At 40.3% G+C, this 14734-nt stretch overlaps 1 protein-coding gene across 1 annotated transcript in view; it reads right to left on the bottom strand.

Annotated features, from left to right (window-relative positions):
- Positions 1–148: 148 nt before the first annotated feature.
- Positions 149–14734, bottom strand: part of RFX1 (regulatory factor X1) — a 48225-nt gene continuing 33639 nt past the window's right edge. The window contains exons 11-20 of the mRNA XM_015827457.2: positions 14306–14421; positions 13917–14035; positions 11865–11974; positions 11397–11548; positions 11018–11115; positions 9841–9990; positions 8976–9184; positions 8702–8855; positions 8097–8142; positions 149–410 (exon numbers count right to left, since the gene is read on the bottom strand). Coding sequence (XP_015682943.1) covers positions 244–410; positions 8097–8142; positions 8702–8855; positions 8976–9184; positions 9841–9990; positions 11018–11115; positions 11397–11548; positions 11865–11974; positions 13917–14035; positions 14306–14421 — 1321 coding nt within the window. The 3' untranslated portion in view covers positions 149–243. The remainder of the gene's footprint in view (positions 411–8096; positions 8143–8701; positions 8856–8975; positions 9185–9840; positions 9991–11017; positions 11116–11396; positions 11549–11864; positions 11975–13916; positions 14036–14305; positions 14422–14734) is intronic.

Below are 14734 nucleotides of genomic sequence, written 5' to 3'. Positions count from 1 at the left end.
AGCACTCCTCCCCCACAGTGCTTACCAGGTATTAGGCAGGCTTTTAGGGGGAGTGTTGCTGTGATCTTACTTGGTTTATATTGGGTACAGGTAGGCCAGGGAAGGGGATGAAATGAAAGCGCATTGCATACCACTCGGAGACAGGGAACAGCACATCTTTATCGCAGGGCAGCACAACGCAGTGCAAGATGCACCCTGACTTCCTGCTGGACACTTAGTAGTCAGTCCCTCCTTTATTTCTCTTTAACTGGAGGGCAGTGCTTGCACAAAGATGCCCCGTGAATCTGTCCGTGCCAGTTTCGAGGGTGGCTCCATAGGCTCGGCTGTTAGGCTGCTGGATTCATTGGAGCTAAGAGACAATTCTTGTGGCATCTCCTCATCGCTCTCCTCCTCTTCTTCCTCTTCTTCATCTAATTCAAAAGAAAAAGCAGTTACATCAATTGGAGGCACAAAGCCAAGTTAGGCCCTGAGCACTGAGGCACTGAGGCACTGAAGCTTTATTTTCTTAGAAGTTGTCCATTACCAAGCAATCACTTCAAAACTCTAAGTATTCCTTCAGTGGCTCATTCCTGTAGAGGGAAACCCCTGAATATGTAATACCAGGGGTAAAATTAGCCATTCCATGCTCACTACATTTTGGAATCAGAAGGCAAAAAGTACTAAGACTTTTGTCTAAATTAAGGGCCAGTCAACATTTTGACTTGCTGACTACTCAACAATCTCTTTGCCACAGAATGGGCTAAGAGAGTAAACTCCTGTATTGTACTGGACTCTGTTTTATTTTGGATTTTTTTGTTCCTGCTCCCCTCTCTTGCATTATAGTACAATAATAACATAGCATTTAATATTTACAAAACTTTTATGCAAAATTATTACTTTTGCAAATTAATCAAAGCACAGTAAATCACAAAAATGCATTTTCACTAATACAATATCTTTAATAGAAACAATTTACGCTAATGTGTCTAGATTTCATATTAATAAGTCATAAAAATATAAACAGTGAAATATGAATGGATGTTAATTTTAACATTTATTTTCTAATTTTCATTAAAGGATTTGTTACTTTAGCTTAAGATTCTTCTGCCTATCATAATTCTCTGATTTTTAATAATTATGCTACTTTAACAAACAATTATGCTACTTTAAAAAACAATAATTAATTTCTATATTATCATAATCAATATGTTAGTCAATACCTCAGAAGTCTTCTTCCTACTAGTATACATTCAATGTTACATAACTCGCTTTTCTAGCCATTGATAAAAATTATCGCATGTTCTAAAGCAGGGCTTTTCAACCTTTTCACCTATTGTACCACTTTTAGGATATGGCAACATCCGAGTACCACCAGTCGCCTAGCAAGGTGTCAAAAACTTGACCAAAAAAAGAGGAAAAAAGTGATAAAGTACAGGTAGTCCTCGACTTACAACAGTTCGCTTAGTGACTGTTCGAAGTTACAATGGTACTGAAAAAAGTGCCCCCCAAGCCACAGCAGAGCAAGACCCCTGCCTGCCCACCCGGCTGCGCTCTTCCTCCTGTCCGAGGTTTTTATTGATGTGAGCATTTCTGTTGAGGATTGGCTGTGGGGGTGGGATGGGAGGGTGTTTGGTTTTTATTCCCCCCGTCTGCTGGGTGGTTGCATCAGGTTTTGGTCACTTCACATGACCCTGGGACACTGTGACCGTCATAAATATGAATCAGTTGCCAAGTATCTGAATGTAAATCACAAGACCCTGGAGATGCTGCAACATTCCAGCTGATCGGCGCTTCTTCTGGGCTCAGCAGAAGCACCAGGGTCAGTGCTGCTTTCCAGCTGTCGGCGCTTCTACAGGGCTCAGCAAAAGCACCAGGATCAGCGCCGAGCTCCAGCTGGAGTCTGTCGCTGATCCTGGCACTTCCACTGAGCCCTGACAGTCCTGAAGAAGCGCTGATCAGCTGGAAAGCGGCACTGATCCTGGGGCTTCCGCTGAGTCCTGACAGCCCTGCAGCTCCAGCCATCTCTCGCTCAGGCTTGTGCAGTGCTGCTACTGGTTCAACTCATTCCCCTCCCACACTACCATTCTTTTAGGATGGTCGCGTACCACCTGCCAGGTGCCAATGTACCACAGGTGGTACCCGTACCACTGGTTGAAAAGCCCTGTGTATACTGAGTCTTCTTTCTCTTTTATCTTTAATGTCAATCTGTCCGTTTCTGCACAATCTAAAACTTTCTTAATTAGTTCTTCTTCCATTGGTAAATTTTCATTTTTCCAATATTGGGCAAATACGATTCTTACTGCAGTTAATACATGTAGAATTAAGTATATACAATCTTTCTCATAGTTCCCTCCTATTATGCCTAACAGAAATAGTTCTGGCTTAAACTCTATATGTTTTTTAGTCATTTTCTCCAACCAAATATGTATTTTTGACCAAACTTTTAGCTTTAGTGCATGACCACCAGATATCGTAATAAATATCTGGTTTTTGTTTACATTTCCAACACTTGTTTGATGTATTTTTAAGCATTTTCGCTAATCTCACTGGTGTTAAATGCCATCTATAAAACATTTTATATAAGTTTTCTTTATAAGCCACCACTTTCATTAATTTAGTGTTTCTTTCCCATAAACTTTGCCAGTTTTCTAATTCTATATTATGTCCAACGTTCTTCGCCCATATTATCATTGTTTCTTGTTCCTCTTCCATCTTTAAGCTTAACTAATATTTGTAGAGTTCCTTAATCAATTTTTCATCTGTTTTTAACAATATCTGGTCAAATTCTGTCTGTTTTTTATAAAATCCCGTTGTTTTAGCATCTTTTTCATATCTCGTTTGAATTTGCAGGTATGGCCACCATGATAAATCAATACCTTGTTCTTGTAAATCTTGTCTATCTTTCAGTTTCCCTTCATTGTCCAAAATATTTTTATAGGTCACAACTTTCTCGTAGTTAATTAAATTTGGGTAAGCGAATGCTTCCATTGTTGAAAGCCATCCAGGTATTTTAATATAGATTTTCGCTTTTATTTTCTCCCATTCTAAAAGAAGTGCATTTCTTATAAAGGGATTTTGAAAGTATTTATGTATTTTATTCTTCCCATACCACAGAAAGGCATGCCATCCAAGTTGTAGGTCATGCCCCTCTAGATATAACAGTCTTTTATATCTAAGCATTATCCACTCTTTTAGCCATGTTAGTATAGTTGCTTGGTAGTATAGCGTCCAATCCGGCAGTCCAAATCCTCCACTTTCTTTCGCTTCTTGTAACATTTTCAGTCTAATTCTGGCTTTTTTTCCTTGCCAGATAAGTTTCAGTATTGTTGTATTTAGTTCATCAAAAAAGGTTTTTCACAGTCTTAAAGGTATCGTTTGAAATAAAAAGAGTATTTTTGGTAAGATATTCGTTTTCATTGTTGCTATTCTCCCCAGCATTGAGAGTTGTAAATTTTTCCACTTTTCCAGATCCAGTTTTATTTGTTTTAACAATCTTACATAGTTGTCTTCTTTTATTGTTGCACATCTTGCTGTTAAATAAATTCCCAAGTATTTAACTTTTTTGACTATTTGAAGGTTTGTTTTTGATAAATTGTTTTAATTATGTTTATAAAGTTTTCCAAAGTTCAGTTCCTCTAATTGCTGGAACATAAATTGCCAGTTTACGTTATTGAACGCTTTCTGTGCATCTAGAAATATTAGAGCCATCTGTTTCCCTGGATGAATTTCATAGTACTCTAAAACAGGGCTTTTCAACCAGTGGTACAGGTACCACCTGTGGTACATTGGCACCTTGCAGGTGGTACATGACCATCCTAGAAAAGTGGTAGCGGGGGAGGGGAATGAGCTGAATCGGTGGCAGCACCGCACAAGCCTGAGAAAGAGATGGCTAGAGCTGCAGGGCTGTCAGGGCTCAACGGAAGCGCCAGGATCAGCGCCAGGCTCCAACTGGAGCTCGGCGCTGATCCTGGCGCTTCTGCTGAGCTTAGAAGAAGCACCAATCATCTGGAATGTTGCAGCATCTCCAGGGTCTTGTGATTTACATTCAGATGCTTGGCAACTGATTCATATTTATGACGTTCACAGTGTCCCAGGGTCATGTGAAGTGATCAAAACCTACTGCAACCACCCAGCAGACGGGGGGAATAAAAACCAAACACCCCCCCACCCCACCCCCACTGCCAATCCTCAACAGAAATGCTCAGAACAATGAAAACCTCGGACAGGAGGAAGAGCACCGCCGGGTGGGCAGGCAGGTGTCTTGCTCGGCTGTGGCTTGGGGGGCACTTTTTTCAGTGCCATTGTAACTTTGAACAGTCACTAAGCGAACTGTTGAAAGCCAAGGACTACCTGTACTTTATCACTTTCCCCCCTTTTTTGGGGGTCATCAAGTTTTTGACACCTTGCTAGGCGACTGGTGGTACTCGGATTTTGCCATATCCTAAAAGTGATACAATGGGTGAAAAGGTTGAAAAGCCCTGCTCTAAAACATCTAGGATCATTCTTAAGTTATTTTTTATTTGTCTTTTAGGGAGAAAGCCATTTTGGTCTGTATGTATAAATTCGGTCAGAAATTTCTTTAGCCTTTCTCCTATTATTGAGGCGAAAATTTTATAATCTACATTTAATAACAATATTGGTCTGTAATTTTTTATTTGTGTCAAATCAGAATCTTCTTTGGGTATTAAAGTGATGTTATCTTCAGTCCATGTATTTGGTATTTTAGCCTCCAAAAATATTTCATTACACACTTCTTTCAATATTGGGCTCAGTATATCTTGTAATGATTTGTAGAGCTCTGCAGGTAATCCATCTAGGCCCGGTGTCTTGTCATTTTTTTGCCTTTTTTATCATTGATATTCTTCCATTTAATATGTTTTGAATATTCTCTGGAATTTTTGGTAAGTCTGCTTTTTTTAGGTACTGCTGTGTTTTTTTTCTTTGAAATTTGCTCTGTGTTGTAAAGTATCTCATAAAAGTCTTTAATATTTTTTTTAATTGTGTCATTTTGAAACTGTAATTCACCTTTTGGATCTTGCAACTTATTTATCAGTTTTTTCGCTTTTTCTTTTTTCAGTCTTTATGCTATTGAAAATGCTTATTGGCATTTTCAAAAAAAGTTCTGTTTGGCCCTTTTAATCTGTTGAGCCATTATTTCCGCCTCTTCTAGGTTTAGTTTATGTTTTATTAGCTCCATTTGCTTTTTAAGTATTTTCTTTTGTGGGTTTATTTGTAGTTCTAATTCTAATTTTCTAAATTCTTCCTTCAACTTTAACTGTTGTTGTTTTTTTAATTCTTTTTAGCAGTGTAGGTTATAGCCAGCCCTCTGAAATATATAGCTGTGTCCCACACATTTTGAAGCTATGTCTCTTCTTTCTTATTTATTTTGGGGAAAAAAGTCCATTTCCTTTGTCCCTAGTTGTATAAATTCTTTTTCTTTCAATATGGATTTGTTCAAGGACCATCTTAACTTTTTCTTGGCTCCTCTCCAAGTCACCTTTATTGGATTATGATCTGCCCAAATATTAGTTTTTATCTCTATTTCTTGTATCATCGTGCTAAGTTCCGAGGATGTCCATATCGTATCAATTCTAGACCATGATTTATGTCTATTTGAATAAAATATATATTGCAGGTTTTTTGGATTTTTTAGATGGCAAAGTATTCTTGATATCAAAATTAAAACTTGTAATGCCACTGCTGTTTTATTACAAGCTATCATTTATTATTCTGAGTATCCTAGACTAAATCTGAATCTCTGGCTATAACAATCATATACAGTTTGTTGAATGCGCTCAATAACAATCCCTTTCCCTCCAAAACTGAATTCAAATAGATTTTTAATAAAAACAAAACTGAAAACATGTCATTTAAAGTCTTCTTAAAAGAGTGGTCTTTGCCATATAATGGGTATGCATATGAAACAGAGCCAAGCATAGTACAGCTTCTTCTTAGAGGCCTCTTGAGAAACGAAAAAGGCTGTATTTCCTAGCTCCACCCAAAATGAATAAAGGCCTCCAAGAGAGATGGCCTCACCCCTTACAGTCTTGGAGGAAGTAAGCAGGTTTGCATGGAAGGAGGCATTTCTCCAACAGCTTTGGAGCAGATAGCCTGCGTATGTCACAGGGATCCAGAACTAAAAAATGGTATTTATTCTGTTTATTCTATTGTTCCTGCTTCACCACCATTCCTTAAAAAGACCGAATGGTAACATCACTTGGGTATTACGAGCTTGAAGAAATAAGCCTCTGTTTGATGCTCCTCATTTTATACTTCTTTAATGCTTAGACAACATTCCCAGTCACACACAGCTAGGCTTTTTCCCTGTTCTCCAGAAAAATAGAAACAAGGATAATTTGTGGAAGAATGGCAATATAAATCCAACTTCCAGAAGTTCAGGGGCAGTTTTACATTACAGGTAGTCCTTGACTTACAACTATTCATTGAGTGACCATTTGAAATTACAAAGGATCTGAAAAAGTGACTTATGACCAGTTTTCAGACTTACAACTGTTACACCATCCCCAGGATGACTTGATCAAATTTAAGCACTTGGTAACTGCCATGTCTTTATGACTCTATGACTCTGTGTAAACTTAGGCTCTAAGTAAACAGACCATTGTCAGAGGGTCACGTTTGTTTTCAAGGCAAATGACCAGGAGAAAGATTAACTGAAGCAGAAATCTTTGGGAATTATTTCTAAAGATATAGGAAACCATATTTTAAGCCCTGGATGATGAGAATTTATATTATCCTTTTATGTTTGCTTTTTTAAAAAAAATTGTACATAATTGTTTTGCTTTTATTCACTAGACTGAGTAACAGGGATTAGCACTCAGGAGAACCAACGAATCTTTCACTCCAGAAGGGGAGGGGGGGTTGCAAATCCCCCAATTGTTTTATTTTTATACAAACATACGACACACACAGAAATAAAAATTGCTTACTGTTTCTCAAAACTTTGATGCCCTTACTGAAGATAGTTAACATCTCACTAGTTCCTATATGGGATAGCCAACATTTGGCAAGATGTTTATGTGATTTATTTATCCCCCAAATCCTAGCAGACAGTAGGCAGCTTACAGAATTTAAATATAAAATGGTACAAAGTCACTGTCAAAATCAATTAAATTATTACATCCTTAATCTAATTTCCAATCTAGAGATTTATAATTCATTCCAAGGGCTTTCTGGTAGAGCCATGATTTCACCTGCTTCCAAAAAAACCATGAGGACTGGGGCCATCAGTGGACAAGATACTACAGAGAGCATTGCAGGGCCTGGGGCCCGGGCTTTCAGCAGTCTCAGCCAGCTGCACTGCCCCCAGGCCTTGACTTCTGCCCCAGTGTTGCCGCTGCCACTGAGAAATGTCACCCCACGCAGGAACCATGTCCAGGAGATCCCTCAGATTGCAAGCCTACTTTTTCCAGGAGATCACAACCCTATCAAGAGTCAAAGATAGCACAATCCTGGAATCAAACGCCTCTGAATCCACAGACCCTCTGTCTTATTTGGAGTGAATCTAAGTCTGAACAGAAGCATTAAAAATACAGCTGGATCATGGTCTCTCTCTAATTTCACTTTCTGTGCTGAGTTTAAAACCACGATATCTCCCAGATATGCAGATAACCCTTAATTTCATCCTATGAGATAGACCTGTACATGGACAGCAGGAGGACTCTTTCAGCATTGTAAAGCCTTTCAGGAAATGAGGTATGAGGTAAATGCAGACCCCCACCACCACCAAAAAAAGTACGCAACACTGGAGTCTAGTATGTTTTGTATGCTACCCAAGCAGCATTCCCAAGTTTAGATGATGGCTGACATGGGTTCTAGCTATCAGTACATGAAACTCCATGAATACCTCTCTGCCATAAACTGTCTTCCTTTTTCATTCCTGGTGTCACCTTAGACAACCAACTTGTACTGGAGCAGAATCTGTTTCGGGCATAACTGCAAACATATCTAAATATGCCCCCTGTAGCTTTTTCCCCCATACAAATGGAATGAACAATATTGACTCCCATTTGTAAAGGAGGGAGTAATAATTCCAAACAATTTAACATTAAGTAAACAATTAATCTCTTAAAACAAGCCCTTAAAGTGCTGGACAGTACCTTTATCAGGGTCCAAAGGATTCAAGGAACTTGCCAGATTTGCAAACTTAAAAGGAAACAAAAAACATGGATAAGCAATGACGTTCTCTACAACGAGACAAGTTTGTGTAAGGGAGAGATGTAGGAACACATAGAGCTTATTTTGTATCCAGAATATAGTCAAATGGTTTTACCTTGATAACTTGCTGTTCCTGAATGTCCAGCACAGGAAATTCCATTGGCTATAAAGCATGAGTTAATTATATATGGTTTTCCATCTATAACTCTATTTTGGGTTTAGGAAAAAGCACAATGGAGACCCAGCCTGAGTTAACCTGGCATCCTATTAATCAAACCACTTGAAATACAGAACTACTACAAAAAATACTATCAGAACAGAAGAACTGATGCTCCTGATTATATGGAGTTTTGGTCTATATCAGCTGTACATCAAATTTATAAGGCATCTGAGTATATACAAAAACATCATATAATCAAAAATAGGGGAAAGTGTTGGAAACATTTCTTTCATTAGGATTCCCCTGCCAAGTGGATGATAATCAGAATTTGCAGAATCCTCTTTCTGCCAGCAATTCATTCTTATGTTCAATAGCCACAAGACCTACCTCTCCCATGACTGCTATAGGAGTCACACCCTTGGCCTGAGCCACACGATGTTCTATCAGGTAGTACATATATTCATCATAGAGGAGGCGGATGAGATGAAAGGAGCCAAAACTGGCTGCACTTCGCAGGGTCAAGTCTCGAATCACCATGGAGCTAGAAAGAGAAGTAGCCCAGTGCTGCACGTATCATTGAGGTAGCACACAGTTAATTATGTCACTTACAGCTTGGGCACCAAAGAGCATGTCTAACATCCGCTTCTTGCTTTCCACTTACCTGTAGAAGGACCACTTGAGGAGAAAATGTTTGGCAGCTTTGGGGAAGCTGGGGCTGCCATGGTAGGGTTTTAGGACTTGGCTGACTACACCATCCAGCCATACTGCCCACTGTTCCAGAGAGTTCTGCTGCTGCAGAGTCATTTTGAAGTCTTGTTCAAGCCGCTGCACCACACGATCCTCACACCGGCACACCCATGAGGCCTGCTCCTTTGGAGGAGCAAGGAGAAAATGTTTAAATGCAATTGCTGCTTATACACAATCTCTCTCTGCGGATAAGTCAATCTGAAGTGGCTTAAAAATTTAAAACATTGTGGAAACAGAGCAGGCAAAGTAATTTGGTACTAAGAGGCCAATGATACATCATGAGCTATTATGAAATATGTTTTCTCCATTTAAAAGATGAACCATGAAAAAGATCCGACGACTCACCAACTCTAGATTTTCTAAAATGATCTGTGGGACAGAGGATCTTTCTTCCTCTCCTCACAGAGTCCAGTCAGGCTGCCCTGTGAGGAAGAACAACTGATCCCTCTGCTCTGTAAGTCGTTTGGGCCTTTTTGAGTAGCCCCCTTCCTATTACAACTGGCCCATTACAGGAAAATTAAACATTAAGAAGAGGTGCCTGAATTATCCGTTTTTCCCTTTCCTTCTGTAATCTGTTATTCAGATTATAAACCTGGCAACATGGATGGCCTGATTTTTACTCTTCTAAAAGTTACTCAGAGAAAATTCAGGCTGAAGGGTGGTGGTATAAGCACTATAAAGAAATGATTGAGAAAACAACTTTGATAATGAGCTTGATGAGGCAAATACATTACCCAGCATGGCCAAACTAGGGCAAAACGATATAGATGGTTGGTTACCTGGACATTAGCAAAATCAACCCGGTTGAGATCACTTAGCATCTGATTAATTTGAGCTGTATTTTGTAAAACAGCCCGGGCAGCCTGGGCAAGATGGTTTAGAGAAGTGTAACGTCGCAGGGTCTGGGCAAAGGCACTTGCTGCAGCCACCTGAGAAAGAAAATCCAAATGACACAACTTTTTTCCTCACCATTCTGCTTGGTGAGAAGGAACTAAGGAGTTCAGAGAATAACTGCAAAGTAACCACAGTGGTAGCTGTGGCTAGGAGGGCCTTTCATAGCTTTGGATTGTGTCGCAGTTGCACCCATACCTGGATTGGGGGGGGGCTACTCATAATTACTCATGCTCTTGTGATATTCAGACTGGGTCACTGCAACATGCTCTTCATGGGGCTGCCCTTGAAGAGTGTTTGGAAGCTTCAGCTGATGCAGAATGTGATAGCGCAGGCAATTAATGTCTTTGGGGTTTGGGTGCATGTAATACCACTGCTCTGTGGCTTCCAGTGTGCTTCTGGTGTGATTCGAGATACTGGTAGTTATCTTTAAAGCCCTTCATGGGCTGGGGCTGTGTTACCCCAATTGTTTCTACCCATCCCACCAGTAGGACGAGGCTCTGGATGCCGTCAACTAAGGAGTGTTGGCTGGTGGGATTCAGAAGGAGGAACATTCTGCCATGGCACCCTGCCTGGAACATCATTCCACCATTAGCCCCAGTCCTGCTGGCCTTAAAATTTGATTCTGTGCCTGGGCCCTGGAAGTGTGATAAAGCCTGCTTTTTGGCTTTGCTGAGAGTTATTTATGAAGCTTACCTGCTATGTTTCTGTTTTATTTTATTATTATTACCTATTTTATTGTAAGTCACCAAGTCATTTATGTGAGAAGGGTGACTATATAAATCAATCAATCAATCAATCAATCAATCAATCAATCAAATAAATAAACTCCAAAAGAAAACGGGAAGAAGAATGTGGCATACTAGCTTTAAGTATGCACAGCAGCTGTTAGTGGTGTTGTCTATCAATCTCTCCTAGCACAGACCCCAAGTTCCCCCAAAAAACATAGTAGTGGGAGTAGTGGGAGTGGGAGGAGGAGGAGGGGAAGGAGGAGGAGGGGAAGGAGAAGAAGAAGGAGAAGGATCTCAAATTGCCTGCCCTACAACTTTGTGCTCTTTGGCTCACCTTCACTCGGACCATCTCTTCCGGAATATTCATCATAGCATTTGTCAACCAGCTCTCCAAACTTTTTGCGAAGTTTCGGATTGCTTGTGTCAAGGCACCTGGAGCAGAATTGGAACCAGAACAATAATTTCATTCTAACATAGGCAGCTTCAAAGTCTTTGGTATGGATCAAGAGTTGATCTAACCACTTCCCTCTCTACTAAACAAGATTTTTAACCCCACCAGTTGCAGAACCTGGGTTAAGTCCACAATGAGAGAAAGCAGAAGTGTCAGGAAAAGCCACTCCAAGAGCTGAAGTTTCTCCACCCACCATTGGTTGCCCTCAGTTTATCGTAGCCCATGATTGGCTGAAAACATGAGCTGTGCACTATTAGCTTACTCGGAATGGGCCGGAGCACTTCTGGGATGAGGACTTCTACCAGCCCCTGGTACAGCAAGTTGTCACAGTCTTTAGTCCATTTGAGAACAGGCTCATACTTAGACAGCATCACCAAGCAGTTCTTTGGGAGACGCTTCTCTGCTTCATCATGGCTAAAACATCAAACATACATATATGCCAAATTAAGAATAATCACAAAATTACAACTCATTTTCTCAGAAGCCAGCATGTCTTTCTGTAGTTCTTCACAGGAATAATCAATGAGTAGGAAAATTTGTTTCCTAGTCAACTTTCCTTTCACACTTAATGTTTTATTTGCCCTGACAACAGTCTTTTCATAATGGAATCCACTAATATCTTTTGGTGGTTAAAGGTTGCAGTTAACATTTCTGAAAAAGGAGGGCTGTAAATTGAGTGGGCCACATTGCACACATAGGGAAGAAATGACAACTTTGCAATAATACTCACATAACTATAGGGGTGGTTTCACTGGGCTGGTTCAAATTATATCTCCAAAAAGTCTTCCAGAGTGTTTCTACCAGTGTGAACTGCAGGTTTACCATCACATCGACAATAGCCTGCAGAGAAGTAGTAGTTGTATAATCCACTGCATACCTTACTTTCTTGCAGTGGAAAAGTTAAACTTAAACTTAAACCCTGAGCCGCCCCACACCTTACCTGATTGAGTCACGTGGCACTCCTCCCTGCTCACTGGCTTTTTATTTCCCAAATAGACTACTTTTCCAGCCTGCCACTGGCTAAGAACTTTCCCTACCTACTAGGCTTGCTCATCTTGTGGAAATCTTTCCAGCAGCAACTATCCCTTTTAAACCAAGTTTATTCAACATATTTAAGCCAAAAAATTTCCAAAATTGATTGGGAAAAAGGATCAGTTAGAATATCTAAAGCAGTGCTTTTTAACTGGTGGTACGTGTACCACCTTTGGTACTTTGCCATGTGGCAGGTGGTACGTGACTGCTAGCCAAGGGTAGCGGGGAAGGGGAATGAGCCGAAGCGAGCCGAGCCTGAGGGAGAGGCAGCTGCAGGACTGCCTGGGCTCAGCAGAAGCTGATTGGCTCCAGCTGATTGGTGGTTCCGGAAGCAGCTTGGAGCTGGAGATGAACTGAAGAAAAAGGGGAGGGGGAGGAGAGGAGAGACTATAAAAGGAGGTGGTTTGGGTGGGAAAGGGAAAAAAAAGACAACAGGGAAAGAGAAGGAGAGGTCATCAGGCAGGGAGGAAACAGAGACAGGGAAGAAGCAGCAGCTGTTGCTGGAAGAAAAGGTCCTCTTGTTCGTTTTCTTCAGCCAGGAGAATTCAATCAGCGCTGATGAAATGAAAAGGTGGCATGTCGGAAAGGAGGTGGGTTTATTTAATTCTGGATCAGCTGGCAGCTTGATTGCGTTACCATAAAGATTTTTGTACAGTTTTTACAGTGTTTTGTAATTCAGAGGCTTGGTTTGTGTGCTTTGGTTATTGGAATATTTTAGTCTGTATTTTAGGCTAGCAATGAGTCCAAAGTGTTGACTTCCGTAGGTTTAATCCCTTTAAACAAATGTAATTAGTTTTACCCCCTTATCTTGAGTCTGTCTATGGCTTTTAGAAAGTTTTCTTTGAAGGTAAACAGGCTTAATTTAAGGCTAAAGCTTTTCACAATTGCTGGAGCCTTTCAGTCTCGAATTGCAACATTGTGACACATGACATGCCTGAGGCAGTTTAAAGAAAAAAAAAACCAGAGTTTATGTGTTTCTTATTTTATGAGCCTTTCTTGTTTTGCACTTGATTCCTGTGTCTTTAAGGGCACAGGGAAGGGATTTGGGGGAAGGGTGCATTCTTACTACACTGTGGAAAGAGCTCAGAAGGGAGAGAAGAAGAAGGGCCGACCAGCTAGCTCAGGGGTCTACAAACTTAGCAACTTTAAGACCTGTGGACTTCAACTCCCAGAATTCCTCAATCAGCCATGATGGCTTAGAAATTCTGGGAGTTGAAGTCCACAAGTCTTAAAAGTGCCAAGTTTGAAGACCCCTGAGCTAGCTGGTAGTGGTGCATATTAATAAACATGGATAAATTCATCATACATTTGTCAGTGCAAAGGGAAACTGATTCAGCAAAGGAACAGCCACCGAAGAAATTAAAACTGGTACTTTTTTCCTTTTTTTCTACAGTTTGTAATATTTTATTAGATTATAGAATAAAATACAAAAATACAAAAGCAAATAGTAGGACACAGTGAAAAGGGGGGGGGGAAAGTGAGGGGAGAAGGGAAAAAGAATAGACTTCCTCTTTTGCAGTAGAAGGAAGCATTAACATTGAACCTCAACTTTTCCATAATATTATAAACTAGCCTTTCTATAACAACAAATGAATCTACTCAGTAAAACCCAAAATCCCCCCCCCCTTTTTTTTAGTTTTTTTGTCATGTCCTAAAAGTGGTACAATCTATGAAAAGGTTGAAAAGCCCTGATCTAAAAGATTCCTGCTCTAGTGCCTCATTTTGCTTTCCAATATGATCCCTGACATACCTCACAATGTTCTCGATACAGCAGCTGGAAAGCCTTTACATCTTCAGCCCCAACACCCTCAGGGAGATTCTTCCCTTGTAAGTCCAACTCTGTGAAGTCAGGCAAGCTGTGAGAAGCATCTGCAAAGATGAAGGAAAAGCCAGTCCAACAAGATCAACTAAACCCTAATGAACAGCCACACTTTTCTGTCATTTGTCCAAATTGCAAGTGAAAATTTGGGTTTTATTTGTGCTTGGATCTTATTTTCTTGAAAGAGGTAGAAAACTGGAACTCTGTGGCCTACTGTTTTACCACCACAGAAATACTGCAAAGACAGCCATATAAAGGATGGTGCATTATCTCTTCTGCCTCCTACTCAGAGATCTCAATGGATCAAGTCTCATTCTTACCTAAGAACTGCTGGTACTGTTGCACTTGGGCACTGATATCAGATAGCCCTGAGGTCTGTTGCTGCCCCACAGCTACTCCATTGGTCATACCCTCCATTTTCTGAATAGGTTTGAGCCTAAAAGACAAAGTAACTCAGAGTTAAGGCATTTTGGAGCACAGTAATAGTAAGGAAAGGGGTGCAGTATGCATGATATTTGTCAACATTGCTAACATCGGATGTTTTTGCTTTGACAACACTTAGAGATGCAACCATTTTCTTCTTATGTTTTACTTTTAGAGTTAGATGATGCTGGGGGGGAAGAATGTGCATGAGAGTTTAGTTAGACATAACAATACTGGACCTAGTGTGTGAACCAAGGTTATTGAAATAAGAGATGATAAGAATTGGCGGGCTGGAGAACTGGAGGGAGAGCCTGCATTTCAAACTA

The sequence above is a fragment of the Protobothrops mucrosquamatus genome, unplaced genomic scaffold (assembly GCF_001527695.2).
Source record: "Protobothrops mucrosquamatus isolate PMUCROS unplaced genomic scaffold, P.Mucros_1.0 scaffold_215, whole genome shotgun sequence".
In the NCBI taxonomy this organism is placed as follows: Eukaryota; Metazoa; Chordata; class Lepidosauria; order Squamata; family Viperidae; genus Protobothrops; species Protobothrops mucrosquamatus.
The sequence above is the reverse complement of the archived record's forward strand: the minus strand, read 5'-3'. Positions and strand labels throughout refer to the sequence as shown.